The 27995-nt window shown below is 38.9% G+C and overlaps 1 protein-coding gene across 1 annotated transcript; it reads left to right on the forward strand.

Annotated features, from left to right (window-relative positions):
* Nucleotides 1-2973: 2973 nt before the first annotated feature.
* Nucleotides 2974-27928, forward strand: lrrc49 (leucine rich repeat containing 49). The gene is made up of 19 exons (XM_077519643.1): nucleotides 2974-3241; nucleotides 3769-3831; nucleotides 3927-3993; nucleotides 4138-4296; nucleotides 4372-4474; nucleotides 4795-4998; nucleotides 5199-5265; nucleotides 9408-9551; nucleotides 13538-13690; nucleotides 13773-13834; nucleotides 16534-16681; nucleotides 18835-18918; nucleotides 20214-20404; nucleotides 20857-20952; nucleotides 23929-24157; nucleotides 24231-24416; nucleotides 25428-25576; nucleotides 26957-27110; nucleotides 27274-27928. The coding sequence occupies exons 1-19, from the start codon at nucleotides 3176-3178 to the stop codon at nucleotides 27481-27483; spliced, it is 2535 nt and encodes an 844-aa protein (XP_077375769.1). The 5' UTR covers nucleotides 2974-3175; the 3' UTR covers nucleotides 27484-27928.
* The last annotated feature ends 67 nt before the right edge of the window (nucleotides 27929-27995 follow it).

Genomic DNA, 27995 nt, shown 5'->3' on the forward strand with positions numbered 1-27995 from the left:
AAAGCGCCCACTTGACCCTCGAAATAGAAGTCTTTGGCCAGTTGTTCTCGTTTTTATTGCCAATGGCATTGACCATTCCACTTTTCGAAGCTCATTTCTTGTCAATGGCCCAACAATGGGGACAATCACTCATAATAGTTTTGTTAGCTGTCGCCTTCCCTGCACGAAGCAGCCCAAGTCCCATACATTGGCAAGCGAGGCTCACAGCTGGTGGGCAGTCTGACTCATTCTCTGCACCACATGCCGTACACACTGCTCCACTTGTGTGTACAATGTAACATGGGGAGTGTGGCAGAGATGTGCATGTGTGTGTGTATGAATGATTGACAGTTCTTAATGTAGATTATAGAATCGTTTTTTTCCCCAATACACATGTAATTCCTGACCTTAACACCAAGCCTAACCATCACAAAATCCAAACTCAAACCCAATCATAACTCCCCACCCTATAACCCCAACAATGACAAACCTTTAACCTAAGCTAATATTACTGCAAAAAACAAAAAACAAAAAAAACAACAACATAGCTTTAATGCATTGGTTCTAATTTTTTTCCACCAAGTACCTTCTAAAAAAAATACCAGAGTATATTTATAGAATTATGCAGTTTGAAATCACAAAAGACGACCAAATGATTCAATTGAAATGTTTTGCATTACTTAAAAATTTAAAACCAAACTAATTAAGTGCAAATGTATTGTAGGAAGAGGTTAAATACAACTAAACTGTGATTCTTTCAACTACCACTAGGGGAAGCCCGTTTACCAGTACTACAGTACTATTGGTATTACTAGTACTTAGTAACTGCTTACTGCTCTATTTGATATTTAATGTAGAATCCCCAATTAAAACCCAAACCATGACAAACCCAAATCATCATAATTGCAAAACCACAAAGACTAACCCCAAACCATTAACGCAAATATAGGAAAACCCATATTAATAGATAATAATAATAAAACCTGAGCCAAAAGCCTAATCATAGCAAAGCCCCTTAACCCGTTAACCCGAAAGCAGGAATGTAAAATCTAAGATACACCACGACTATACAATCGGATCTATCTCAACATCATGATACAACTGATCCCTGAAAACTGACCACCATCTGTGCATCTAATGTCATATCAGGTGAGTGTGCACTTCTCAGATGCACATACTGTACTTCCTTTTATCTCTAGCGGCTTGCGTCGATGTTTTCATAGCGCTCATGCTTTGGCTCACTGACCTTTCCAAGCCAATTATGTAATCTTGGATACCTGGAAAGAAAAAAAAGAAAGAAGAAGCAACAACTGAAAAATTAATAAATAACTGTGGACCACCTGAAGGTTTAAATCAAGCTATGACCTTTTGACCTGTTTCTGTGTTTGCTGGATGTACAAAAAATAACCAAACATCTCAACAAAATAATGAAATGTCACGGTTGTATTTGTAATAAAGGTTTAAATGTAAAACCTTCGCATAACAGCATCTTGGGACAATTAATAAATGAATAAAATGCATGGAAAAGACACATGGCAAAGACAAGCACACGTTGCAGGTTTAAAAAACAAAAACAAAAAAAAAACAAACTTGACAAATGAATAGAATTAGCGCCTTCAAATGGCTCAGTGCGTGTGCTGTAGCTTGAAGAAGCACAGCTGGACACTGATGTGGTATTCAGGCAATATGGCTGCTGTCATACTTTAACACTTGACAGGCAGCATACATTCTATAAATTTGGCAGTTTTGTTCATTCATGAATAGATTGTGACAGGCAGTGTCAGTTGCGCCTTTGATAAATCTTGTTGTTCCAAAGGAGGCAAAAATACTTGTCACACAGTCCATTATAATTATACTTATTTTCCAATTACTTCCAAATTACTGTTATCTGCAACATAATTACATAACCAGCTCGCTGATCAAAGCGGAACCATTGAAAGGAATTTGCAATTTAATGTCTGTTTGTATGTTAGCAGGCCACTTTCTGGTTCAATGGCCTGTACCATTATTCCTCAAGCAGAAATGAAACATTTTAACATGAGTGTCTATCCAACTGTTTGATGGTTTGCAGCCTACTTTCTGGCATACAAAGGCTGTTGTAAGGCAATGGGTCCATAACAATTTTTATTCTGAGGCAGATCCGTGCAGTTCCATTGTGAATGAAAAGGTAAGAAGAGAAGTTGAAATTGTACTGCACCGTATTTTCGTCTCAAAGGAGAAACATGTACATGATATTATGTTAGGTTTACATGATGTTCGTAATGTTTGTATGGGATTGTACAATTCATGCTCCACCATGACTAAAATGTTGTAAAGTGAAAATAATTTACGTTATCCACACCTTTTTTTCACGCAGTCTTACCTGAATTTAACAGAGATTTCCTTCAGACATTCGCCATCCCTTCACAATTTTTATTTTTATTTTTTATGCCTAATACAACCAGCAAGCTAACAGAAACCAACACAAGTACCTCTTATTGTTTTAGTACTCTGGAGTATTAGTATGTTAGTTTCAAATTGTGCATATCTCCGCAGTGTTGTTGATTCTGCATGTTGTTTAGTCCAGCATAGTGTTCCTGAAAACAAAGTCAGAGACAGGAGGCAGAGTTGAAAGGTCATGCGAAGCACTACGGGTACTTCATGTTACCACATGTTTATTTAGTCTGCCTTGTGCGTGTATGTGTGTGTTTAGATAGGTCCATATTGTTTTTCCTCAAAATCCTGCTGCATTTTGTCAGTAGTGTGGGCATTGGCATTGGGTTTATTTGAGATTTTACCTCTCTCTTGAAAAAAGTGTGACCAGACTAACAAGAGCTTTTATTAGTTGGCAGCCAGAATAAATACATTTAAATTACACCACACCAACAGCTAGCTGACTATGAAAATCATATTTTACAACCGAATGTGCAATTTTTAGTGCCAGTTCCTCCATTGATTATTATAATATTTTTTTTTATACAGGAAGTGTGCGTTACCCAGCAACGCCACGCAGGTTGCTATGGCAACGAAACTTGTGTATTCGTGTCTCTGTGGAAGTTTCGAAACGTCGGGAGAAACCAACAGGATCTACATCAATGATAGAAAAAGAAGAAGGAAAAAAAGAATTCTTGTACCGTTTTTCCCCCCCATTCTGTAGGATGTTGCCAGCGAAAGGAGGTCGATGCTAGCCCAGTGCTAACAAAAGCTGGATACGCAAATGGAGTCGGAGCGCACACGGAAACACAGAAACGACAATGATCACTTATTGTTTCTCACACCCATGGTTAGTTAAGTTACGCATTCGTGGTTTGTTTTGTACTTAATTTAACAAGAACGTTTATGAGTCAAAAGTTTTACTTTCTTCTACACGCATGTGTCAACTTGTTAAATGCATTTAAAAACGTAAAATCAAATGAAAAAAATTAAATACTCATAAATTATTTGTATTGTGAAACGAAAACAGTTTGTCTGAATATCGTTAAAGTTAAAATGAAAATCATAATTTTTTATTAATTGTTCCGAAAGTGGTTTGATAATTAACTCGCAATTTTTAGCTCAAGATAATAACATCAGGCCGCTTCCGGTCTATTTACGTCCGTGTTCGCTAATGAAATAAATGTAAGCAACAATGAGCGGCAGCCGGCAACCTGACTTTCATAATTGTATTGTAATGATTAATTTTTAAAAGCAGCAGTAGCGGAGTCGGAGCAAATAATTAATGTGCGAATTTTGTCAGAGATTGTCACTGTAACTAAAAAATAAAGCACGATAATAACATTATTTAAACCAGGATGACTCAACTTCCTGCAGGTTAACAGCTGCAAGTTGCGCCCAAAGACAGGCAAATTACTACCAGGGAGAGGCCAACGAATGGTGAGCCACCCAGAAGGGATCACATGGGAAGACGTCCAAATTATTCTAATTTTAGCTGTCAAATGCATTGCTAATCATTGTTTCACATTTTATAGGTCGCGTCTCATGATTCTTTAAAGGACACATCTCTGAATTTTATAGCAGGACGGCCTCCTTACCCAGGTACTAACTAATTAACTACCCATTTTAGCAGCCACCTACCTACCTACCAACAAAGTTGAGTGAATAAAGGCTCCTGGCCTTTATGCGGAAATCACTTCTATTTCTGAGTGACAGATATTACATCCTGATTTGATTACTCTCCAGATTTCCCATCGCCCCATCTAGAGCCATCGATTAGTGCCACCCCCTGCAGTTTGCCTATAGTTTCTTTCACAACCAATGAGGTCCAAAACAAATCTCACAGGCCAACTCACAGTGCCGCGGCCAGGTACCACCGCGCCGCCCATCACCCCAAGTCAACAGGTGAACAGCACAAAGAATTGTCATTTTTATGAAAACTTTGACTTTATTTAGACTGCACATGTTTGTCTTGTTCAGATGGCTTTGGAGCATATAATTTCAATACCACCTCTGGTTTCCCCATCATTCACTTCCACTGGGATGATGCAGCATCAAGTCTGCATCGAATTGACTTGGACAGGTATTCATTGATTTTGGACTAGATATAGGTATTAGATATGCTGCTTGCACTCAGTCGTGAGATCCAAATGCAACAGCTGCATCCTAAATTCAGCCTATAGGGATAGACAGTTAGTATTCTATTCTACTTACCTACCTACACTACTGAAAAGTGACTACACTGCAGTACACTACACTAAACTATGCTATTTTTTTCAAACTTCAGTCCAAGGAGTAATGACAGATATGTCCACTGGAGTGCAGCAGATCCCTTAAAATACTGAGTACCTGTAATATTTTGGCGGCTGGCTTGAATCCACATGAACCTTTGCCACCATGCAGTCGCTGCCTAGAAGAGTGTCCGCAGCTGGGGGTGATGGACGACCTGCAAGTGCTCAACCTGCAGCATAACCTCATCACCAACATCAGCCAGCTGTCACTCCTGAGGCAACTGGTCGTCCTCAACTTGTACGACAACCAGGTCGCCGACATGAACGGCATCCAAGCACTCACTTCCCTCAGGATCCTCAATTTGGCCAATAACAGGTAGTTTGTTGTTTCATAAGAAACATAATATTATTGTTTTTTTATGTAGTTGAGTTGAATTGAGAGTGATACATAAAAAAAAAAGCTCTCCAAGTCATATAATGCTTTAATCTTCCAGTATAGTAAGCACATGGCTCTTGTCATAACTTTATGCGTTGGATCGAAATATGAGTCTGCAATGTGTGACTTCTCTGTTGCAGGATCCCTAAAATATCCTGCTTGGACAACCTATCCAAGCTCCACATCTTGGATTTGCATCACAATCAGGTACATCCTTCATTTCCCCTCACCGGATTAATCAGTGGTATCCATCTATCCAGCTGCACTTCATTAGTCTTCCTGTGCTGCCAAGTTGTCTTAATCTTTGGTAGCCTAGCCGCTCATGTTTTGGTCTGCAGAGTTGCGTTGTCATAAAACCGTGTTCAATGTTTTAAGTAACAGTCGTAACTGTCAAATCAAGTGTAAAAATGGGCTAACCAATGTCAAAATATTGGAGTCGAACTTTTAAGTCAAGGGTCAAACTGTTGCTATCATAAATCCATAGTCACTGTTAATATGCATGTTTTTTTTTTTTTTTTTTTTAATAATTGAAAGAATATTTTTCATAACTTTTCACTTTAAATGTTTTCTAAAAATATTCATAGCAATTAGTATTGTTCCGATATCGATACTGGTATCAGCAGAGGTGCTGATACTGCATTAAAACAGTGCTATCAGTATCGGTGAGTACTCACAAGTAACATGCCGATACCATTAATTCCAACGCTAATATAGGATTTTGGATGCAACATTTTGTGTCTTGCTCGTGCACAACATTCACTGGTATGTGACATGTTCACTGCATGCCCTTGAATGCTCTGAACCAATAGCAGGACAGCTTTTTCATGTTGAGGAAAAAAACCCTTAAGTATCGGTATGGTATCGGTATCGGCCGATACTGCAAAGCTGGGTATCGGAATCAGTATCGGGGGCCAAAAAACGGTATTGGAACAACACTAATAGCAATACTTTAAAATAATTGTCATTGTTGTAATGTTTTTTTTCATTTTGAGTAATTCTAATAACTGGTAATGTTAATCATATTTATATTTATTTATTATAATAACAAAATTTAAATATTTTTAATGGTTTAAAAAATATATCGTCGATTAACTTTGTCGTGTTTTATGTGTAAAAAGCGATTATTTTTGGTTATTTGAAATGTAGTAATTTTCAAATAATTTAAATATAATATTTAAAAATCATATTAATAAAAGGATTTAAAAATGATTAAAAAACTTAAAAACTAGAAAAAAATTTTTTTTTAATAATTGTAAAATATTGAAAAGTTTTAGAAAGAATGCATGTAATATTTTCAAATATTTACATAATTGTTCATCTAACGTAGTATATGTGTATACTGTATAATGTACAGTATGTATGTGTATATATACTGTAGGCCCATGTGTGTTTGTTGCTGGACAAAAGTATTGGTACACGCCACCCCCAAATGTAAATGTCACAAAAAAGAGAAAATTGCAGTATTATATATTATTAAGATTCCTGGGAATGTTCTTAAATAGTGAAAAAAGCACAATATGTATCATTTCAAAGCTGTCACCATGTTATGTCTCTTGCGTACGCCCACATGGACTTTCTCAGTGATCCGAGCCTGATTCATCCAACAGGCTATAACTTAACCTCAGCCGTGGGAACAATCGCTCGCGTTGGTCTCGCGGAAAGTTATGATGATGTTGTCCATTAATTGTGGTCGAAATCGGCTGTGTGAACATATTATACTTGTTTTTTTTGTTTTTTTTGCATTCCGCCTACACAGTAGTGCACATACTCACACACACAGCGTAAACAGGGTGAAACAAATCAAATGATGAGAACATATTCAACGGAATGGCCCTGATCGGTTGTCGTAATTGTGTTGTGCCAACGCACCGCCCACGCCGCACCTCAGGGGGACGCTCCCGAGCCCTCCTCGCTTTGTGCCGCAATGTTACACGAGCCACAGTCCGAATACATGAATAATTACAGCACATCACCTTTGAAGTTCATCAGCATGGTTTGTAGCTCATAATGTCCATTGGAAGAACAACATTTACATATTTATATATCTTATTATATTCGTTTAGAGGATTTGTGTTTTTGGACAAACAGTACATCAGAGGATCTGTTTATTTCAGGAATGGTATGGCAGGCTCGTCACCTCTGAAGGTCATGGCTTTAAGATTAGTTTTAATAATTGCAACAATATGAATAAACTTTCTTTTTTTGTCAGTAACTTAAAGGTGCATTCTGGGCTTTAAAACATTAATGCTAAAGGTTTTTCTAAACCATGTATACGCCCTCAATGCCCAGATGAGTACAAAGAATCCAGACTTTTGAACTGCGACTGCACATATCAGCATGTATCTTCCCTTCAGTTCAGAGTATTTCGGGCTGAACGCTCCACAATTTCTTGGGTGGGGGAAGGCTGGAGTGGCGCCATGCACGAGTTTGACACAGAGGCTGCAGTTACACTTTAAGCCAGAGGCGGCAGTCGCGAGTAAAAACGTGACAACCTCCACAATGCATCTTTAATATTTTTGTAGATATTTTTACAAAATATTTTCATATGTTTTGAATACATTTTCACAAGTGTCATACTTTTAAAAACAATTTTCAAAAATTGTAATTCAAGTGATTTAAACAGTTAGTTAAGGTTTACATATTTTTAAATGTACGTATTAATAATTTCAACACATTTAAAACAATGTTTTTCATAATTGTAATGCTTAAAATAATTTTCTATTCTGTAACTTTTAATAGTGTATGTGCATTTTTTAAACGAGTTTTCATATAATTGTACACATTTATGTGTATGAACTGATAACAAAGACGTCCATGACTAAATGTTTATAAGATATGTGTTAAACTATGTTTTAACATTTACCATTTTAACAAGAATAATCAACATTCGTAATCATTTTTTTATTAACTTTCAACAATTGTAATATTTTAAAATCATTGGTCATAATATATCCATATTTTCATATATAGTTTGTTGAGTAATTTTTAATTTTAACCATTTTAATTTAAAAACAAAATCTTTTGTTTTTTTACTTTTCGAGACATTTTGGGGTGTACAGTGAGTACAAAATACACACGCAAAAAAACAACAGAAATAATATAACAGTTTAATTAAAAATAATCAATAAATAGGACATTGCTCCATGAGTTCACACTTACTTCCAGGTGGCAAACGTCTTAGCTTTCTCCGATGGCACCATGACTAAACAAAACCTTACATGTCATATAACCAAGACAGATCAATTGACAAAATCAAGTAACTGGCTTAAATGATGATTTTGAGCAGTTATGTGAGGTAAATTGCTTGTAAAGGATATGAAATGCCAGCTATAATGTTAATTTCAACGAATAAGTTGATTCAAAATAGATGTGGTGGAAATTCAGCCACACATAATATGATCATTTAAGGCCTGTGTAATGAATTGACTTTTCTGTTGCTCGGATTAATGGAACTGACGTGCTCATATATAGCGCACTGAACTAGCAAGCTAGCAAGAATCCTAGTTTCTTTACAAACAATATGAACTTGTATGTAATGGACTTGGACAGTCTCAGCAAGGTAAAATATATTAAACATATGTTAATTTATTTAGTTGGTCACCCTGGAGTCATTGCTATTTTTCAAAGCAAGACAGAATACATTTTGAATGAAGACAGTAAATCTCTGAAAGTTGACACCCATCCTGTACGCACATCGGCCTCGATGACCCAGAGCCGAGCATCAAATCTGACCTGACACGTCCGAATAGCGAGTGAGGCCGCAACGCTTTCCGCTCGGCCGCTTTGACACGAGCGCTCGACTCACTCTGAAAAGCCCGGCCCCTCGGAACCTTCTCCTCTCATCATTTCTACTTGTACTGTCAGCATTGCAGTGTGTGGGTGGCGGAGCGGCCCGACGTTGAGGCGCCCCACAAAGATGCCGTCATCGTGAATTACACCTGCGGAGCACGTTATCCGTGTGGCACCTCTCATTTGACAAGTAACGGCCATCATGAGATAACATAACTGCTTTTACGGGGGCACGTTGCCAACCCTTTATTATTGTATGTATTATTTATGTGAATGTTCGCAGCTGTGTTGAAATTGAGTGGCCCAATTTACGTGACTGGTGCCAAGGCCTGGCTTGAGAAAGGTGCTTGAACTAGTTTACTTTTAAATTCAATTATAAGTCTTTCACCGCAGCCATTTTCACATAGTAAATAAAGGGCACATATAGTTAGCAAGATTAGTTAGCAAGAATAAAATCACTTTGATTTTATTATATTATAAATGGGCTGAAGTGCTTTGCCGTTGTCATCTCATTCGTTCAACACGGTGGTTAATGACGCAACCTTTTGTCTCATGGGCAGATCAGTAAGATGGAGAACCTGAGCCATCTGACGGAGCTGCAGGTGTTGAACCTGGCTGGGAACAACATCTCCCGGGTGGAGAACCTCCATGGCATGGACTGTTTGATGGAGCTCAACCTGCGACACAACTGCATTTCTTTTGTGGTGAGGGTCCATCATTTATATGAATTTATGTATTTATTTAACTTTGTTTTACAAAACCCAAAAAATCATTCAAGAAACACAGATGAACATCCACTATACATTTTTCTTGAAAAATCTGAGTAAATGAGGAAAATAACCCTAGAAGATTATGCATATAACAACAAAATATTGAAAAAATATATTGGAAAAAAATGGGGGGAACAAATCCAGTAATTTGCGGGTGCCATACTGCGAGTATGCATTGACTGTAGTTTTAAGTTGTAATATCACCATTTACCACTAGATGGCAGACATGACGTTGTTGGCCTTGCACCTACTGCAACATGAGTGATCCTAATAATATTTTGGCAGATTTCAAATGATGTACAGGACATAGTATCTCAAAACTATTACAATTTTGAATGAATTTATTTTTTATTTTTTTTTAAATGCACTGAAGAAGAAGAAGAAAAATAGCACAGTATATTTGCTTCAAACAATTTGTTGTTGGGTTAGGATAGTTGATCTTTCATACAAGCGTTAAGAAATGTATGATGAAAAATGAAACATATTATGAGCACGTATTTTGCACATATGGAGATATTTTGTCCTACAGTCATACATCTGGGTAGGAAGTGTGTGGTCCTATGTGGCTCCCTCCATCATTTAAGCTGCCCATCACTATTAATTAGGTATCAATGGCAAAAAACAAATAGTACTTGATTGTTAATAATGTACAATAAATTCACGGGCATTTAGATTATGGAACAGAGCAGGCAGCATGTGGCCTGTGGGCCACACTATACCCACCCCAGCGCTGGAAGTTCATTGGTGTTCATGTCATGGCCTTGGTCCTTTCACGCACTTCTGTGATTTCACTTTGGACATGTTATCATATCTCTCCCATTGCCGTTGCTGCGTACGAGACATTAGCAGAACGCTTCCCAGCTAAGTGCATGAAATTGGATACTGAATAACAAGAAACTCACTTCCTTGGGTTTTTTAATCTTCTAAACAGGAGCACTACCTGTCAGGACAGGCCTATTAATTTAGTACTTAAATCCCTGGGGCACTTTTTCTGCTTTTTGGTGAAGAAAATCTATTTGGAATCCAACACTGTCATCTGGAATCCGTACCCATCACTCACCTTCCCCTCGAGAGCTGCTTGCACGTGCTAATGATAGGATGCAATATTTCACTTGATGTACAGGTGGGGTGGTGGATTGAGTAAACATTCTTCTACTTCCGCTGCTTCCTCCCCATCTCCAAATCTGGACCAGCAAAATACTTTAAAACTGTTCTTCTTTCTTTTTTAAATTATAGATCAATCGATTGATCGATTGAACGAAAACAAACTCTTTTGAGGACAAATATGTGCAGCGTTTCACTCTATCTGACTTTTGTTTTTATCCATACTCTACTGTAAATCTGTCATTGACACAAGAGCGTGGCAACAGTCATTTGTCAAAACGTTACCTGTTTTGCTTTCGTCGTCAGGTGGCTCTTTCACTCTGAGAATCCCCGTGACGGAGTGTGCGTCGTTAGTGATAACGTGAGACAAAACACAGAAGCTTCACCCATGGGCAGGCTGGCTTTAGGATTACTTTTTCCATATCTTCAAGCGTCATTACCGGCTGAGAGCATCAAAAATGTTCAACAATACGGATTGGCTTTGTTTTGGATCACTCGATTTGAACATCTACCGGTATATAGTTTTTGCGTGTGGTCTTGACTTTGTTTGGAGAGACGTACATTAGCTTTATTTCTCTTTTCTAATTACAATTGTACTTTGCTAAACTCGAACGACATTGAAAAAAGGGCAAGTGTTTAGGTTGTATGTGTCACATTTTTCACAAGGGGTCAATCAGATCACCAAGAGTACACAAGTGCAATCACGTCTATATATCTCCACATAGATCATTTTCTTGAATTACTATACTTGCAGATCATAAAAGGCAATTTGCGATAATTTGACATAAGTCATCAATGAACCAAACACTCATTTTTTTATAAACAGTGAAGACAATTTAGGGGATCAGACTACACATGGAGAACATACAAACTCCTACTTAAAGAGCATTTCATATTTTTCTAGTAATGTACTGTATCCAGGCTACTGTGTGAATGGAACTGATTAGTGTTTTTTTGTTGTTAATACCCCAGAGAGGAGCCCCTCACAACCCTGCAGGCACGTCTTCGCCGCGCTCTGTTTGCATGCCAGCGAGGCAGCGGCCATCACACGCCGTCTGATGCTAAATATAGCCGCACCGTCTCAGACTACATGATGTCATCGCTGAGCTGACACACCGCCTAACGACTGCCGACCAATTGCGGCGGCCCGCTTTTCGAACAACACAACCCCATTGATCACAGCCAATAGGCTTGCGGCGTGTTTGTGTTTGTCAGCTTTCTCTGGCTGACAGCTTTTGTTTTTTTTACACGCACCCCAAGCGCCTTGGCAAGCAAGCACCAAGCCAGAGCTCATCACCTCTTTCATTGTCACATGCAAAAACATGTCACTGCCACGCTATGGATAGTAACTAGGCCTTGCGCTGGTAGCCAATGTTAGTGTTTTGGTTAATGAGCTCACAACAGAGCATCTTTGTTTAATGGATCATAGAAATATGTTAATAATCTCGAGGAAGGCAGGTGTGTCTGTTCATTTGTGAGGGATTCAACTAACTATGTGGATGACCACATAGTTTTATACAAATCTATAGCTTGAATCCATAGAATGGAGACTATTAGCAGCACTACAATAATGCTAAGCTAAGTACAAGCAGAAATTCAAATAACCCCAAAAAATCAGGTGAATTCAGGAATATCCATGGATTGACATCATGCCCGATGTCACTGACACAAGGCCTCAGCAGATTAAGTAAAAAAAAAATAATTCAAATTATCCTTATAATTTTTTGACAAAAAGTCCGATTTTTTTTTTGTGTTCATTTTTGTTATATAATATACACTCATTACCAATTAATTGCCATTATCATAATATTCTCCTCATATTAGAACTCTATACTTGTCAAATTCTGCCTTTTTTTTCTTGCGATATACTTTTTATTTTATTTATTGGATTTATTTTTCCTTATAAAATTCTGACTTTATTAATTTTATTTTTTCTTGAATTAGTCTTCCTTCACCTAATACTGAGACCTTTTTGTGGGGAAATAAAATGTATTTGTTTAAAAATTATGTTTTTCTGATAAAATTCTGAATTCAATATTTGAGAAATATGACTTTTTTTGTTACACAAGACTTTTTTTTTTTTTTTTCATATTTACCATTTTGTCCTCGTATCATTGCAACTTCTTTATAAAATTATGGCTATCCTTGTAAAATTACTTCTTTCTGAAATTATTTATTATTTAACTTATTTTTATTTTTATTTTATTTCTTATTTCTTTTATTTTTGACATTTTCGTATTTATGAAATTATTTCATTATTAACTTTTCTTCTTAAAAAAATAATTTTATGGGTTTTATTCTTATAGCCTACTATTTATTTTATATATATATATATATATATATATATATATATATATAATTTTTTTTAAACTTTTCAATATACTATTTATCGTTCTAACATTTTGTCTGTTTCCAGTTGTGAGAGGATGTTAAATCTATAATTTGACTTTTATTACATTCTCCTCATTTGAGTGTTTAAAAAGTGTGCTGTTGTTTTAAAGCATCACCTGCACAATTAGTAAAGCAGTTAGGATGGCACTTTATTTGTCTTGGACAAGATTAGTTTTATTTACATCATTTTATATTGGCAAAAAATAAACCCAAAAAACGATTAAATACGAACAAAGTGTAAGCCATGCAGCGTCTTGAAATAGAACGTGTGTGTTGGACTTGGGATGTTTCACTGTTTCTCATTTGCATGTGTGGTCCTCTGAGGCTTGGCAGGGGCGGGGTGCGGATGCAGCTCATTCAGAACAGCCATTGTTCCTTGCCTCGAATGTGTGCGTGCGTGCGTGTGTGTATGTGGCCTGCTGCAGCATCTCTGCAATGCTCCCCCTCCCCTTCCCCTTCCTCACATCGCCTCCCCCCCCCGCCCCTCCTCGCGCAGGCGAGGAGGCAGCAGCATGCCGGGCTCGGTGCATGCGCAGGGCGAACGGGGATGCTGTGCCGCCGGAGCCGAGAGCTGCAAGGTGACTGAGTGAGAGGAGAGGCCAAAGTGACGATGCTCTTCCTCCCTCTCTCATCCCTCCTTCTCCCCCTTTTCCCTCCCAGGCCGAGGTGGACCGTCTGCCCCGCTTACGGCGCCTCTTCCTCAGCTGCAATAACATCAGCAGGTAAGCGCTTAGACCACCTTCAAACCCCACCTCCTCATCCTCATCCCTTTGACATGAACACCTTGCCTGTACTGTTGATAACGTACCGATTCCGGATGGGATCCACAAGCCCTAAAAGTTATTCTAACCATGCTGGATGTATTGCGCTAGCTCAGAGCGTGTAGATTGTCTTGTCACGCCCTCCCCAGCAGGCTCAGTGAAGACGTTAACTTGTTAACATGGCTAGCCTGAAGCTTGCATGTGCAAGGTGGCCTTGTTGAGTGAACCCCTGTGAAAAACAAACAGTAAAAAACAAGTAATTAAGCTACTGTAATGCCCTCGAATGTGGGCAAGGAGAGTCACCGTTGCTGATGCACTGTCAGCTGTTTGGCAGGACAGTCAAACACACAAAAGGAGAACACTCGTAAGAAGCAGCTGCCGGCGACAACTGACTCACAGATGTCGCTCACGAGACCACACCCCTTAAAGATATACAGCCAACACACGTAATATAGCCTATAAAGTAATCACATTATGTTCTTGTACTCTGTTCTTCATTAAAAACCTGTAATAAAGCAAAATTAGTTTGGGCGGTGAAGGGGTGGGGGCGATCTACTCGTACCTACAGTATTTCTGTATTTTGTGTTGTTTTTATAATAATTGATTTTATTTATAATGCACCTCATATTTGGAGATAAATCTCAAAGTGCACATTACAAGCAACAGTAAACAGAATATTCAATAAACTCAAGCAACAGATAAAAGGAATAAATCAATTTAAAAAAGTCAACAGATAAAAGTCTGGGTCGCACTTGGTCCCGGTGGAAGCTGGAACCATGTCTAAGGGTTGGCGCAGGTAGTCTAATGCGATTCCGGGGAATTTGATGGGGGAACATACTAGTTGTTTATTTTTTTTAATTTTTTTTACAGAATTACAATTTTATTCGCTTGCTGTTCAGACTTTTATCCTTAATATTAGGACTTCATTCATACAAAGGTTTGACACTTTTCTATTATTGTACAATTCACAATATATAATACTGTAGTCCAATTCTCCCCCCCACCATAGAATTTGTTAATTTATCTTTATTTAATTACATTACTTTTTTCACTATAATATGACTTTTACTCATATTATGACTATTTGTTTTGACTGCAATCCTATTATGTCTTCATTTTTTCCCCCTCGTATTATTATGACCATGTTCTTGTAAAATTCTGACTTTTCTTTTCCCCTTAATATTCTGACTTTTGTCCTTGTGATGTCACAGCATTACTATTTCATGACGAAAAATAGTTGTAGAAGTTGCCAGCTTTGTCGAGCACACCCCACAAACAGCATTGATCACACCCACGCAGCCTCTAGCTGATTCCATCGTGCTGACGAACCCCCGAGAGGAATCCATCGCCAGTGATTAGGAATGCAAACATTTAAGTGAGCTGCTTTCAATCACTGCAGAGAGCTTTCAATCACGGAAAACACATCCCTCGTTTTGATCGATCGTAATTGCTCGGCACACATGCGTCATTACGTGTTGTTTAGAGCAGTCCATGAAGTGCGGATTTGCCACACTACAGTCAAGCAATAGCACTCCGCAAGGTATTCTTGTCAAGGTTTTGCTGATTCATGGTCGTTTTGACAACTGACACGAACATATGCAGCCGTTGAAGGAATTGATAACAGCAGGCTTCTCCTGACGTAAGTGTATGACGTGACCAGATTCTTACAAGGATTTTGGATGTAAAATAATACACGGCAATTAGTTGATGATAATAATTTATTATAATAGTTATATTTATTATTATATTTATATTAGGTCTATATTTATTTTCTGTATTTTCTTGAAATACTGCAACTTTATTGTTCTACAATTACTTTGTTTTTGTAATCGGAATAGTCTGCGTTTTCATTCTAACATTACAACTTTAATCTTACAAAACTACTGTAATTCTAGTATAACCACTTTAATCTTGTGAAATTATGGCCCTTTTCTTATATTTTGGCTTAGTTTTTGTAATATTATTTTTAGTTTTACTTATATTTTGAGGTGTGTCCTCATATTCTAACTTTATTTACTTATTTTTTTTCTGCTCTTACTATTGCTTATTCCTGTAATATTCAGACTCCCTCGTTGTACTGTTTCTTTATTTTACTTACTTTTTTGCCCACCATAAAATTATGACTTTATTCTTGTACAATTTTTGCCGTAACTATAAAAAGTCCTTGTAAAATTATCTTTCCCCCTTCATATTGTAATGACTTTATTTTTGTGAAACTTTTTCCTCATTTTAATACAATTATTTATTGTGCTTTTTTTTCTCTCGTTTTTTTATTTTTTAGATATGATACCTTTTAATGTTTACTTTTTATTTCTTGAACTATACCAACTTTATTCTTGTAAAATGAAAACATTTTCCTTGCGATGTTTCTGTTTTTTTTTTTTTTTGCATTCTATGATCACAGACATTCCACCGCTGATTTTATTCATTTTTGGACCTGAAATTAATTAATTCTACCATCTCATGATTAGGCTTATAAAAAAATCTTATTACTGTTTTGCCACTCACTTGTTTCCATCTCTCGCATTGCCTTGGCTCTTTTCTATAAAAAAAAAAAAAATGAAAAAAAAATGAAAAAAAAAAGTCCAGACTGAAGCATTGATGACATCAAGAAATGTTACTGTGAACCGTCTGAACTTTTTGATTTTATTCTTCTATAGTCTCCACCAGCTAGGCTGCTCCGGGGAGTCGCTCTCCCTTTCCGAGCTCACCCTGGATGGGAACCCAGTAGCCCTGGAGACATGGTACAAGCAGGCTGTCCTGCGCTGTGTGCTTCACCTCAGACAGCTGGACATGAAGCGCATCACGGTAAGCTTCATTACTCGCTCTCTCGCACTCGCTCTTTTTGTGTGTTTTGGTATGCGGTACAAAATGAGCCATGTATGTCGTATAAGCCACCTTACCTCAGCAATATTATTTCGCATACTTTTAGCATACGTCCTCTTAGTTAGCATCTGTTAAATATATCTACACTTGCATACCAAAAAAGTCTGGCAATTACAGCAGGTAAAAATGTACAGTAAATTTCTGGAAATAAAAGCTGAGCTGTCCATCTCTTATTCTCTTGTCAAATCCAAATGTATTTTGTCTACAGCAAATCAAATTGGACTCATTGTTCAGATTCTTTTGAAAGGTAGTGTACTCTATATGTATGCATTAGCCTGCTCGAGATGTTCAGACACTCCACATTGAGTCATCTAAAATAACCATCCAGGCATCCTTCAGTGAGACAAAACTGTCAGACGTTGCTGCCGAAGCCAGCAAGCTTTCAGAAAGGGCTGTCAAGGTCAATTTATGTTTTGGCACGTTCAAAAGCTGTTGTAGATATCACAGATTGTGTTTTATTTATTGATTTGTGGAGTCCATTTCATGGTCCAGCGTTTCAACTTCTTGGTAGAATATTATCATCCGTATCTCTGTATTTAGTGTATAAATAGTAGTACAGCTATACAGATGGTTCTTACCTTCCATCCTTCCTTTCTGTCCGCTGTCCTGCCTTCTTTCCACTTAGGCCTGCTTTAATGCGTCCTTTCATCCTGAATTCTCTTGAATGTACTTTTTGTCACAACTTAAGTAGATTCTTCTTTTGGCTTTTCGTCTTTACTTCCTGTTATTCTTCCCCCACTGCTTTTTATTCATGCAGCCTTTCATCTTTCCTTCAAGTCGTCCTTACCATGTTCCTTTCAATTCACACCAGCTATTTTCTTCTTTCCTTCCTTCCATCATACATTCCTTTTTGCCTTCCTCTCTTTCTCCTTTGTTGTTGACTCAAATTATTTGCCATTATTAATGCAAACTATCAAAAGAATGTTTTTTTTTCTGTATCTACTTTTAGCCCTCTCTATTTCTGTACAAGATTGCCCACCCTTGCTTTCGTACGAAGCTTCAACAAGTACCACATCATCCTCATAACTTACCACCAATGTATCAAAACTCAACTTTCAACTGTTTTAGGATAAGTTATGTGAAAACATGTCACCAACCGGTCGACTTTGGATGAACCCGCAGCCTGTTTGTTGTCAGTTTTAGTCTGATCAGATTAGTGGAGACTTCGTGCCCGGCATGTTGATACATGTTAGACGTTAAATGTAAATGCTAGAGTTGATTTATAGCCAACTGCCGTGATTATGAAGTTAGTGGGAAAGGAGAATTTATGCTAAAGGCCAACATGAAGATGATTTCCACTCCATTCAGAACATAAAAAGAGTGTTGTATGGCGTGATGCAACTTGTGGTTCTTTCACATCAGCACCCCCAAGTCTGTTTTAATTTATTCAATTTATTATTCTTAAATATAAACGGTATAATGGCAAATGTGGCAAATGAAGAAAACAACTGTTAAAACGGAGCTATATATACAGTTGTTATCCACTCATGAGGGTGGACATCACAGCAGTTGACCTCCATGCACTCTGTGCATTCCCAAAAGTGACACAGACAAAAACTATCTGGGGGTGGGGGTGTTACCCAAACAACAACACAATTGTTTGTGTTGCAAAATTGCCTCCTTTGAAATCAATAAACTACTGATCAATGTCACAAAAGCAGCCCACAGCCTGACTTTTATTTTAGTGTTGTGAATCGGAGCAACAGCTTCATAACTTAATAGCACTTAACTGGCAGAGATCCACCCCCTTGACACCACGCATCCAAAAACAAGTGTCGTCGCAGGCTGTCACAGACTGTCACAGCTTAGCAGCATTGCATTCTGGGACTATTGGCTATTCTCAACAGCTGGACTGTGTTGATCCCAGACTGAAAATCTAGACCGATAATCCTGTGATGATGATGATGATGCTGATGATGATGCTGGCCGGCTGGCTGGTGTCAGATCCCCTTTCCTACTGCAGCAAGTGGTCCAATTCTGACCGACACAACACAGCAACAACATCTTTTTTTTTCTGCTGAATAATTTAGAAGTCACAAGCCAGCAAGACTTCTGACCTTGTTGTTTTTTTAAAGGACGAGGATCGGCGAATGGCTGGTGTGCAGGCTCGAAAAGAAGAGGAGAAGAAGAAGGAGAGTCACAAGCAGACCATTCATAAGGTACCTCTTTATATTATGCATACTGATTCAAAATGTCCCAGGGTTGGCCTGTCTAGCCATCCATCTGTCCATCCATCCATCCATCCATCCATCCATCCATCCATCCATCCAAAAAATATCTTATATCATCCGTTTGTCCATCAGTCCATCCAAAATGTATCTTATATCATCCATCCATCCATCCATCCATCCATCCATCCATCCATCCATACATACATACATACATACATAACATATCTTATTCATCCATCCATCCCAAAAAAACTTATATTGTCCATCTGTCTGTCCATCCATCCATCCATCCATCCATCCATCCATCCAAAAAATATCTTATATCATCCGTTTGTCCATCAGTCCATCCAAAATGTATCTTATATCATCCATCCATCCATCCATCCATCCATCCATCCATCCATACATACATACATACATACATACATACATACATACATCCAAAACATATCTTATTCATCCATCCATCCCAAAAAAACTTATATTATCCATCTGTCTGTCCATCCATCCATCCATCCATCCAAAAAAATCTTATCATCTGTCCGTCCATCAGTCCACCCAAACAGTATCTTATATCATCTTTGTCCATCAGTCCAGCCATCCATCCAAAAATCTAATTCCTCCATCCATCCATCCATCCATCCATCCATCCATCCATCCATCCATCCATCCATCCGTCCGTCCGTCCGTCCGTCCGTCCGTCCGTCCGTCCGTCCGTCCGTCCGACCGACCGACCGTCCGTCCGTCCGTCCGTCCATCCATCCATCCATCCATCCATCCATCCATCCATCCATCCATCCATCCATCCATCCATGCATACATACATACATACATCCATCCCAAAAAAACTTATATTATCCATCTGTCTGTCCATCAGTCCACCCATCCGTCGTTTCACTTTGAATGTGCCCATGTGTTCACTTGTCTAATGTGTTTGTGAGGATCGCCCCCATGCGCTGAACTAATTGCCAGCTAATCAGTCAAGTGTTCACTCAGTTTACTGTAACGACTCACCTCGTCATCGGGGGAGTGGTGCATTCCACACGGGAGCGTGTCACGACTGACTGTGAAGCACTATTGTTTAAGGTTGTCACAGAGGTGAATTTATGGTCAAGTCGACTACACACCAAGGCTCAAATTCAACATCTCAGCCATCAACAGAAGCTATTAGGTAGCTTTTGACTGAGACCTAAGAAAGACATCTGAATGTCCTTTGTGGTTCAGCTTGAGGCAACTGACACTTGAAACCTTGCCAACTTTCTGTCTATGTGTGCCTTGCATAGGAGAAGCGGCGTCTTGCCATCCGTAATGCGGCGCAGCAGTGGGAGGGTGTTGTCGCCGCCTGTCTGGAGTTGCCGCCCCCATCGACAACAACGAATGGCGCCAGAGAAGAAGTCAGCCCGGAGAACAGCCCCGCCCACTACCCTACGCAGACCAATGGCCTCGTGCAGGAGCCTTCGCCGGACGAGCCTCGGTAGGTCTGGCGCAGTAGTACGGCAAACAGAGAAGCGCCGCCGCGGTCTCTAGTCACAAATTCACCACTTTTTTGCTCCTTAGGTGCTTGCTGAATAACTATTTTAGGAATCTGGCATGCTCTTTCTATATTGCCCTGCTATGCCACATGATGGCACAAAAGCCCTAACTAATAGGAAAGTAGTAATTGGTGTCAAAGAAGGATGTTGAAGTGATAATCTCAACTGGTATAGGTCTTTGTAATGTTTTGCTGGAGGTAAATTTAGACTGGATTGGTAGCTGAATTTATTATATTATAGTGTAATGTGCTTTTTTTTGCAGTAGAGCTCAGTTCCTAAATGATAAAATGATACTTTGATAAAAGGTTACTGTCAGTTGAGCACTTTGTTTTTTTGTTTTTTGTTTTTAACCTCCTCCATCTGAAATAACGAGTCTGTCTGATGTCGTCGTTAGACGGGTCAGTCCGGGTTTTGGACCAGAAAGAGTGACAGGAGGATCTGAGAGCCGATTCCGCAGCAACAGCCGTCCAAACAGCCCTCGAGATCAAAAGTAAGGCAAGCTTTCACTTCTTTCATTCACATGATTTCATTTTCAAATTGTTACAAAAATATAAAAGCACAACCCGAAAACAGGCTTGATCACCCCTTCATCTAATTGCACTTATGTTTTTTTTTTATTATTATTTTTTATTTTCATTGTAGAACTATAAAAGCGTTTTTGAATTATATGCATCAGTCTTGTGTAAGCTCTGATGCATAGATGAGTTATGAGGGGGCGTGCATAGTAGCATTAAGCGTTTCAAACATGACACTATTGAAAAAATGACCCTGACAGGCCAATGGTGACAAATCTCTGCCTCACCCGTATGAGCTTGCCCGGGTGTCACCTTTTGCTTCCATTGTATTGCCCCCGAATCTATATTTTATCTCCCCCCTCAGGCCGAGTGTGTCATTCATTAGCCTTTGAGAAAGGTGACACCGTCATTCCCACACACGCAAACACAAACGGCGATACCTCCCCCGGATAACGGATGAAATCGTCTCCTGTTTGTTGATGTCTCGCACGACTTTGCATATCGTCTGCCCCCCATGCGTGGGAATCCCCAGGAAGTGCGCCACAGACGGCACATTGCTTGTCAGCCTCCGGAATACAAACAGATTCCCGGCAGCTCATCCAGGCACGGGGACATCTGGATTTGTTGTGTGCGCGCGCATGCGTGCGTGTGTCCGTGTCTGTCCTTGTATACGTCCATGTGTGTTTTTATGTCTGTCTGTCTGTGTCTGTGCTGGTGCTTAGCTGTCCATGTGCATTCATCTGTGTGTGTATGTATGCGTGTGTGTCCCATCTGGTCAATTGCAAACTGCTACCTGATGTCTATTTTTATTTATAACCTTCTGTTGCATTTTCGACTGTGTTAGAAGTTCTAATATGCATTTTTGCCATGGAGAAATAATCGAAAATTAGGAACAATTATTGTTTCAAGGTCAAATTCTGGTCACCTAGAAACCTTGACAATTTTTAAAGGGAAATAAGAATGTTTAAGTAGTTTTTAATTTTAAGTAGTATACACGTAAAATTCACTTAATTGTTGCTATATATTTCAAATTAAAAATTAAAAAAATCTAAATTACTTGGCCTTTGATGAAATGTAAAAAAAAAAAAAAAAAAAAAAGCCTAAGAAAAAGCAAAATGTTTCTGCTAAAGCTAGCGGAAGTAGCCTAATAGCTAAATCCACCACATCTATCACTTTTCAAGGCGGTTAATGAACAAATCACAACAAAGCACTTTAATGCTCTTGTAGCAGCACTTACGCACAGGCTTAAATAAGTGAAGTCTTTGTACACATTTTATGGAAGCTTTAAATTGCCAAATGATCTCCTGCAGGATTAAATGTTGATGGGCTTTAATTGATTTACATCCGAGTGTAAGAGTGACATGTTTTCTCAGCGGTAGGTTGAGCTCAGTGGTACTTTCCCTGTCATCTTTTTACGACTTCCTGCCAAGTGTATTTGGGTGGGCTGTTTTATGTGAGCTTGTTTTCGCTGCATCTATTATTATTTCAAATATTTACACAGAGGCAAGACCACACTTGTACACAATTTACCATTATGCGCTACTGTTGACTACTCTACTATATGGCAACAATGAATTGGTTCAGAGGGAATGTATTATTTTTCTAAATTTTTGTTTTAATAATAATAAAGGAGACAATTTGCTTTAAAAAAAAAAAAAAATTGTTTACAGTTTAAAGTAGGCACAATGCACATTTTTTACAATTTAATATAAGCACTTTTTTCTTCCTTAGGTCAAAATACATAAGTGGTTAAATAAGTACAGTACCCTTAACATTGGAATTAATCTGTTTCATGTACAGTAAATGAGCCATTTCTCACCGTCCCCTCGGCTAATGCTGAGTAAAACTTTTGTTACCATGGTAACTGGAGGCAATTCTAGGGCTAAGTAACCAGCTGTTACTAGCCCAGGTTCAAAACATACACACATAAAATGTGATTGTATTTTCACTGTTGGAGTCAGCACTTCATTACTGTGTCGCTGTCTTATAGTTTGTCGATTAGTGTGCAAATCTGTGAGTATGGCACATGCAGCAGACACATCACCAAACATATCCTCCCTCCCACATGTTGACGACGAATTCAAACATTCAAGTATGTGCAGCTTCAGAAGCTAATATGTCGACTTTAATGGTGTGTCCATATCCCGTACCTCATGTCAGCCTAGATGCATGTCGGATTCACTGAGCTTCTTCAAAGAAGCAACTTAGTAGTCACTGTTCTCGACTCAAGATCACACTCCAAAAAAATCCGTTTTAACACGAATCTCGGATTAGTATCCTGTAATCAAAGGATTATTCTCCTAAATCTTATTTGGGTGTCCGCCTAAGAAATTGGGTGGGTGTAAAGGGAAGAAAGATGTGATTAGTAGGCTGACAGGGAGGACTGAATTAGTGGCTGATTAAACTGATTGGTGGTCTAAGAATAAGTAGCAAAAGATTTATTTATTTATTTTTTTTACCAACATGCCCGAAAAGTACCTTCCTGTTTTCCAAACTGCTGAAGATCCGGCATTTTTCTTCCTATGCCTTTCACACAGAATCCATGGAGATATTGTCGCAACCATGCACACTTTCACACAGCGATGCGACATCCTGCCAACAGATAATTAGATGTTGTCAGCGCAGCGTCTGGCGTGACATCTAAAATACTTGTCAGACAGCGACAAGTACTTTTGATAAAACCGGACGCAGTGTTCTAACCTTATGTGGCTCCGTTCCAGCGACTTCCAAAGAATTATATTATTGTAGTGTTGTAGAAAAGTAACAACAGAAAACATAAAAAACTATAATTTTGAATAATTCTATATCTAATATTATTATTATTTTTTTATGTTTTACTGGAACAGACTGAAAACATGTGTTGTTGTACTGTACTTTTGTAGCATTTAATTAAAGTAAATATCCATAAATTCGCCACTAATTTGTATGATATGTTTTCTCTTTGTGTTCAGGCTCACAGAAGCAGGAAGCGTGACCAGCCTGTCGCTGTCCGACAGTCATCTGGCCGAGCTGGATGGCGACACCCTGCGCCTGTTCGGTCTTGGCGCCCTGGAGGCGCTGGAGAGGGGCTGGGGGGCGCAGACGGCCGGCGCCGTCACCGTCATCGCCTTCCGCTACATCCACTTTGACGCCATCGTACCGGCGCTGCCCAGGATCAGGGTCAAGTTCCCCAATCTGGCGGTGCGGGCAGAGGATTATATTTATAATCTTTATGCAACACAGAATATGCAACTTTTTTTTTTTTTCCATGCAGCATCTCATTTTCCTGGAAGCCAACATCAGCCGCCTGCCGCAGTTGGCCGCGCTGGCTCAGGTTCGACGTCTGGACCAACTGACCGTCCACCTGCAGGGCAACCCGGTGGTGGGCCTTTCCCTGTGGCGCTCCTTCGTCATCTACCGCCTCCACCACTTTAACTTGCAGAGGATCAACGGCCAGGAGGTGAGTCCGCGTACACCCTTGCAGGATTTTACTTTCACTGGATGTTTATTGTTTTAATGTCAGCAGATGGCAGTGGTACACTATTCTATTTTAATTAAGTGTGGAAAAAAGTGGAAAAAATGTTAAACTAATCGAAATATGGCTGCATCTTTTAGTCATTGGTTTAGTATTTTCATAATAATTCATATAATTGAGTTAAAGATGTACTGTAAAAAACAAGCGTGATATTGATTTGTGTTGAGGTCATTTTTCTGCCACTAGATGGCATTATTGTATTTGGAAGACGGTGACAGCTCTGTATTTTTATTTTCATCTAAGAGCTATCTAATCTTTAACACTTGTGAAATTCTGCACATTTTCAAAATTGTAAAATACAACTTGACCCCAGTCTCCACAGATATATGCATTATTATTACATTTATTACTGCTAATTTTGACGTGGATGTGTCTGCTGCGTTGCGGCACAGTACAAGCTTTCCAAGTAAGAGACGGTCATTAATTGCACGTGGAAAAAATTAGTGGCGTTAGAGGAACTTTAAATTAACTCAAAATTAACAAACTAATTTTGACACCCCTAATTTTAATATTTATTAACTGTTGAAGTTGAGTATATTATTATTACTTCTACATATTTTAAACAATTAACACAACTAATCTATTTAAATTTCATTTTATTTTATTTGCCCAATCCCAAATAATGTTCTTAGTTTTGGGTAACACTCATAATCCAAAAATCAAAATCATAATCCCGTTCATGTTCATGTCGCTCTCAGAACATCAACTTCCTTTAATTTAATTAATCTTACATTTTATGTTATTGTGTTTGGATGTTGTCTTTAAAAAAAAAAAAAGGATGTTGCGGGGTCATATAAATATCCTTTCTAAATTAATGAAAATATTTGTTAATATTCTACTGGATCTCATTGGCGTTGTCAAGTGTACGTTTGTGTAAGCATCGAGCTTTCTCTCTTGATGTGATGTCACCGTGTATGTTTCTGTGTGTTGTATTAGTATATTTGTGTGTATGTGTGTGTTTACGTCCATCGCCAGGTCACCATGAATGATGTCATCGCCGCCGAGCGCGTCTTCGGTACGCTGGGCCACGTGGCGGCCACTGATACACCGCGCTGCCGCCTTCTCTTGCTGCTGGAGGAGTCCAGGTGAGGCGCAGGGACACAGAATCAAGAATGTTTAAAAAAAAAAAAAAAAAAAACACAGAAAAAAAATACTCTGAAAAACAGCTTCTGTTTTTTTTTTTTTTTTTTTTTTCCTGACCTCTGAACTCTAAGTCACTTGTTGCAGACTTGCTAATGGCAGACACGTTCCAGCATACCTCAAACGTACCTTCAACTACATCACTTATTGGCTCATTTAATTGTTAATCGATCGGCATGATTTTAGTATGCTAGCAGTTAAGTTATTGCGGAAGCGTATTGCATGCAGGAACGTGTCCGCCATTAGCGAGTCTGCAACAAGTCACTTGCAGTTCAGAGGTAAAAAAAAAAAAAAAAAAAAAAAAAAAAAAAAAAGTTTTAAAAAAGAGAAAGAAAAGGCAAAAAAAAAATAAAATAAATCGGAACAGCTTCTGTTTTATGGAGTATTTTTATTTTTATTTTTTTTTTAAAATAATTTATCCCCTTTTAGCGAGTCATTAGCGAGCCTGCAACAAGTCACTTGCAGTTCAGAGGCAAAAAAAAAAAAAATGTTTGTTTTTTAAAAATAATTTATCCCCCTGTTTTTTTGAATATTTTTTTTCTGTTTTCTGAATATTTTTCCCTGTATTTCGTGTAATTTATGACAGAAAAAATGCAATAAAACGGAAAAAAAAACAATTAAAAAAAACAACAGAAAATGTAAAAAAAAAAAGAAAAAAGAAATACACAAAAAACAAAGCCCCCCCCCCAAAAAAAAAACATTGTCAGAAGAACTGATCTTACATTAAAAGAAAAAAAAAAAATCGACTTCAATGCAATAACAAAAGTACCAGTATTAGTACTCCATTACTTCCCACCACTGACAGCAAGTATGTGAAGGACGTGGAAACCCTCGCGGGCATGTGTGTGCTTGACTGCCGTGCGTTTCTATACACATATTTGTGTGAGCCTGGCACCAGGCAGCCGGCGGCGTTAAGGTGATGCGCCTCGCTCGGGGTGGGTACTTGGCACCGTCACACACACATACAGTACACACATTCCACCTTTTTTCCCTTTCAAACTCTAATTCTGTCCTCGAGCATGCACTTGGGCTGAACTGTAAATAGCAACGTAGACTCCTTAGTAATTAAACTGGAAAAATGTATGTCGTGTCCAGACAATCTCACTGCCGTCAGATAGGTTTCGGTTTAATGTGTGAGTTTAGTTCCCACGCATCTTATGACAACTCATAAGACATTATGTCACCACGCCCCTCACTAACATCAAATGTTTTGGAAAGTTGAGTTTGAATGAAATCTATGGTATTTTATCTGTATTTAGAGGTTATTTGGTGGGCAAATTGCTCACTCGCTGGCTTCTCTCCATCTCGTCTTTCACCCCCCGAAGGAAGCGGCAGCTGCAGTTCCTGTTGGAGGGGCGCGGCAGACGCGCGGGGCTCAGCCCGGAGGAGCTGCGGGACAACGGGAAGCTGGTGGGCGAAGGTCTGAGCCGGGCGCTCTTCAACTATCCCAGCCGGGACGGCAGCACGGACAGCCCGGAGGTTCGCATAAGTATTGAGACACGCCATCGTTTGGCCATTTTTTTTTTTTACTTGTAAGTTTCAACTTGAGATATGAACAATGTATGTTGGCAGTGAACTCACCTCAACTCACTTCACAATGTCATGATGTGAAAAAAATGAAAATGATGTTCTTGCGTCACAGGAGGGCGCCGCAGAGGCGTCGCAGCGCGCCGCCACCGTGGACCTGTACCTTCAGGATCTGGTGCGCCGGGCGTCCGAGACCAACGTGAAGGGCGAGGCCCTGCACCGCCTGTGGCCCGCCATGTTTGCCGAGATGGTGCGCGACTGCGTGCTGGAGATGAGCGACCGAGCGGCCTTCCGCCAAGCCAGCCTTGCCAAGCTGTCCAAGTGAATGAGGACAGCTCATGACGGCCATCTTGACCAAGTAACTGCACATACACGCACGCTCACATCTGGATCGTTTTCACAAGCACCTTCTCCACGCGGACCACTTTAAGGACTTGTTGATTGAATGTAGTTGGGACAGCTTTGAAATGACCACATTCTGTTTTGAATGCTCTTTGCCGTGTCTTAAATCTCATATGTTCATCTCTCATGTGTCCTGCCTGATAAAAGATGGAAGGGCACAAATCAAGACTTTGTTTTAAAATGACAGGATTCCTCTATTGTACTGTACTTAGTATTAAAAGATTCTGTATTAACATGTTCATTGATGCACCTCATTTGTGTTTTAGGCCTAACACTTCTCACTACAGGTGTTTATTTAATCATTTGCATCCTTTGGGTCATATTTTTGCTAATTGTTCCATATATAAATGATTCAATGTGTAAAGTAAACTAATTATATAAATTTGCAATGCAATATTTGGCTCATTTCAAATCTTTATTTACTCAACTGCAGCT

The sequence above is a fragment of the Festucalex cinctus genome, chromosome 4 (genome assembly GCF_051991245.1).
Source record: "Festucalex cinctus isolate MCC-2025b chromosome 4, RoL_Fcin_1.0, whole genome shotgun sequence".
Classification (NCBI taxonomy): domain Eukaryota; kingdom Metazoa; phylum Chordata; class Actinopteri; order Syngnathiformes; family Syngnathidae; genus Festucalex; species Festucalex cinctus.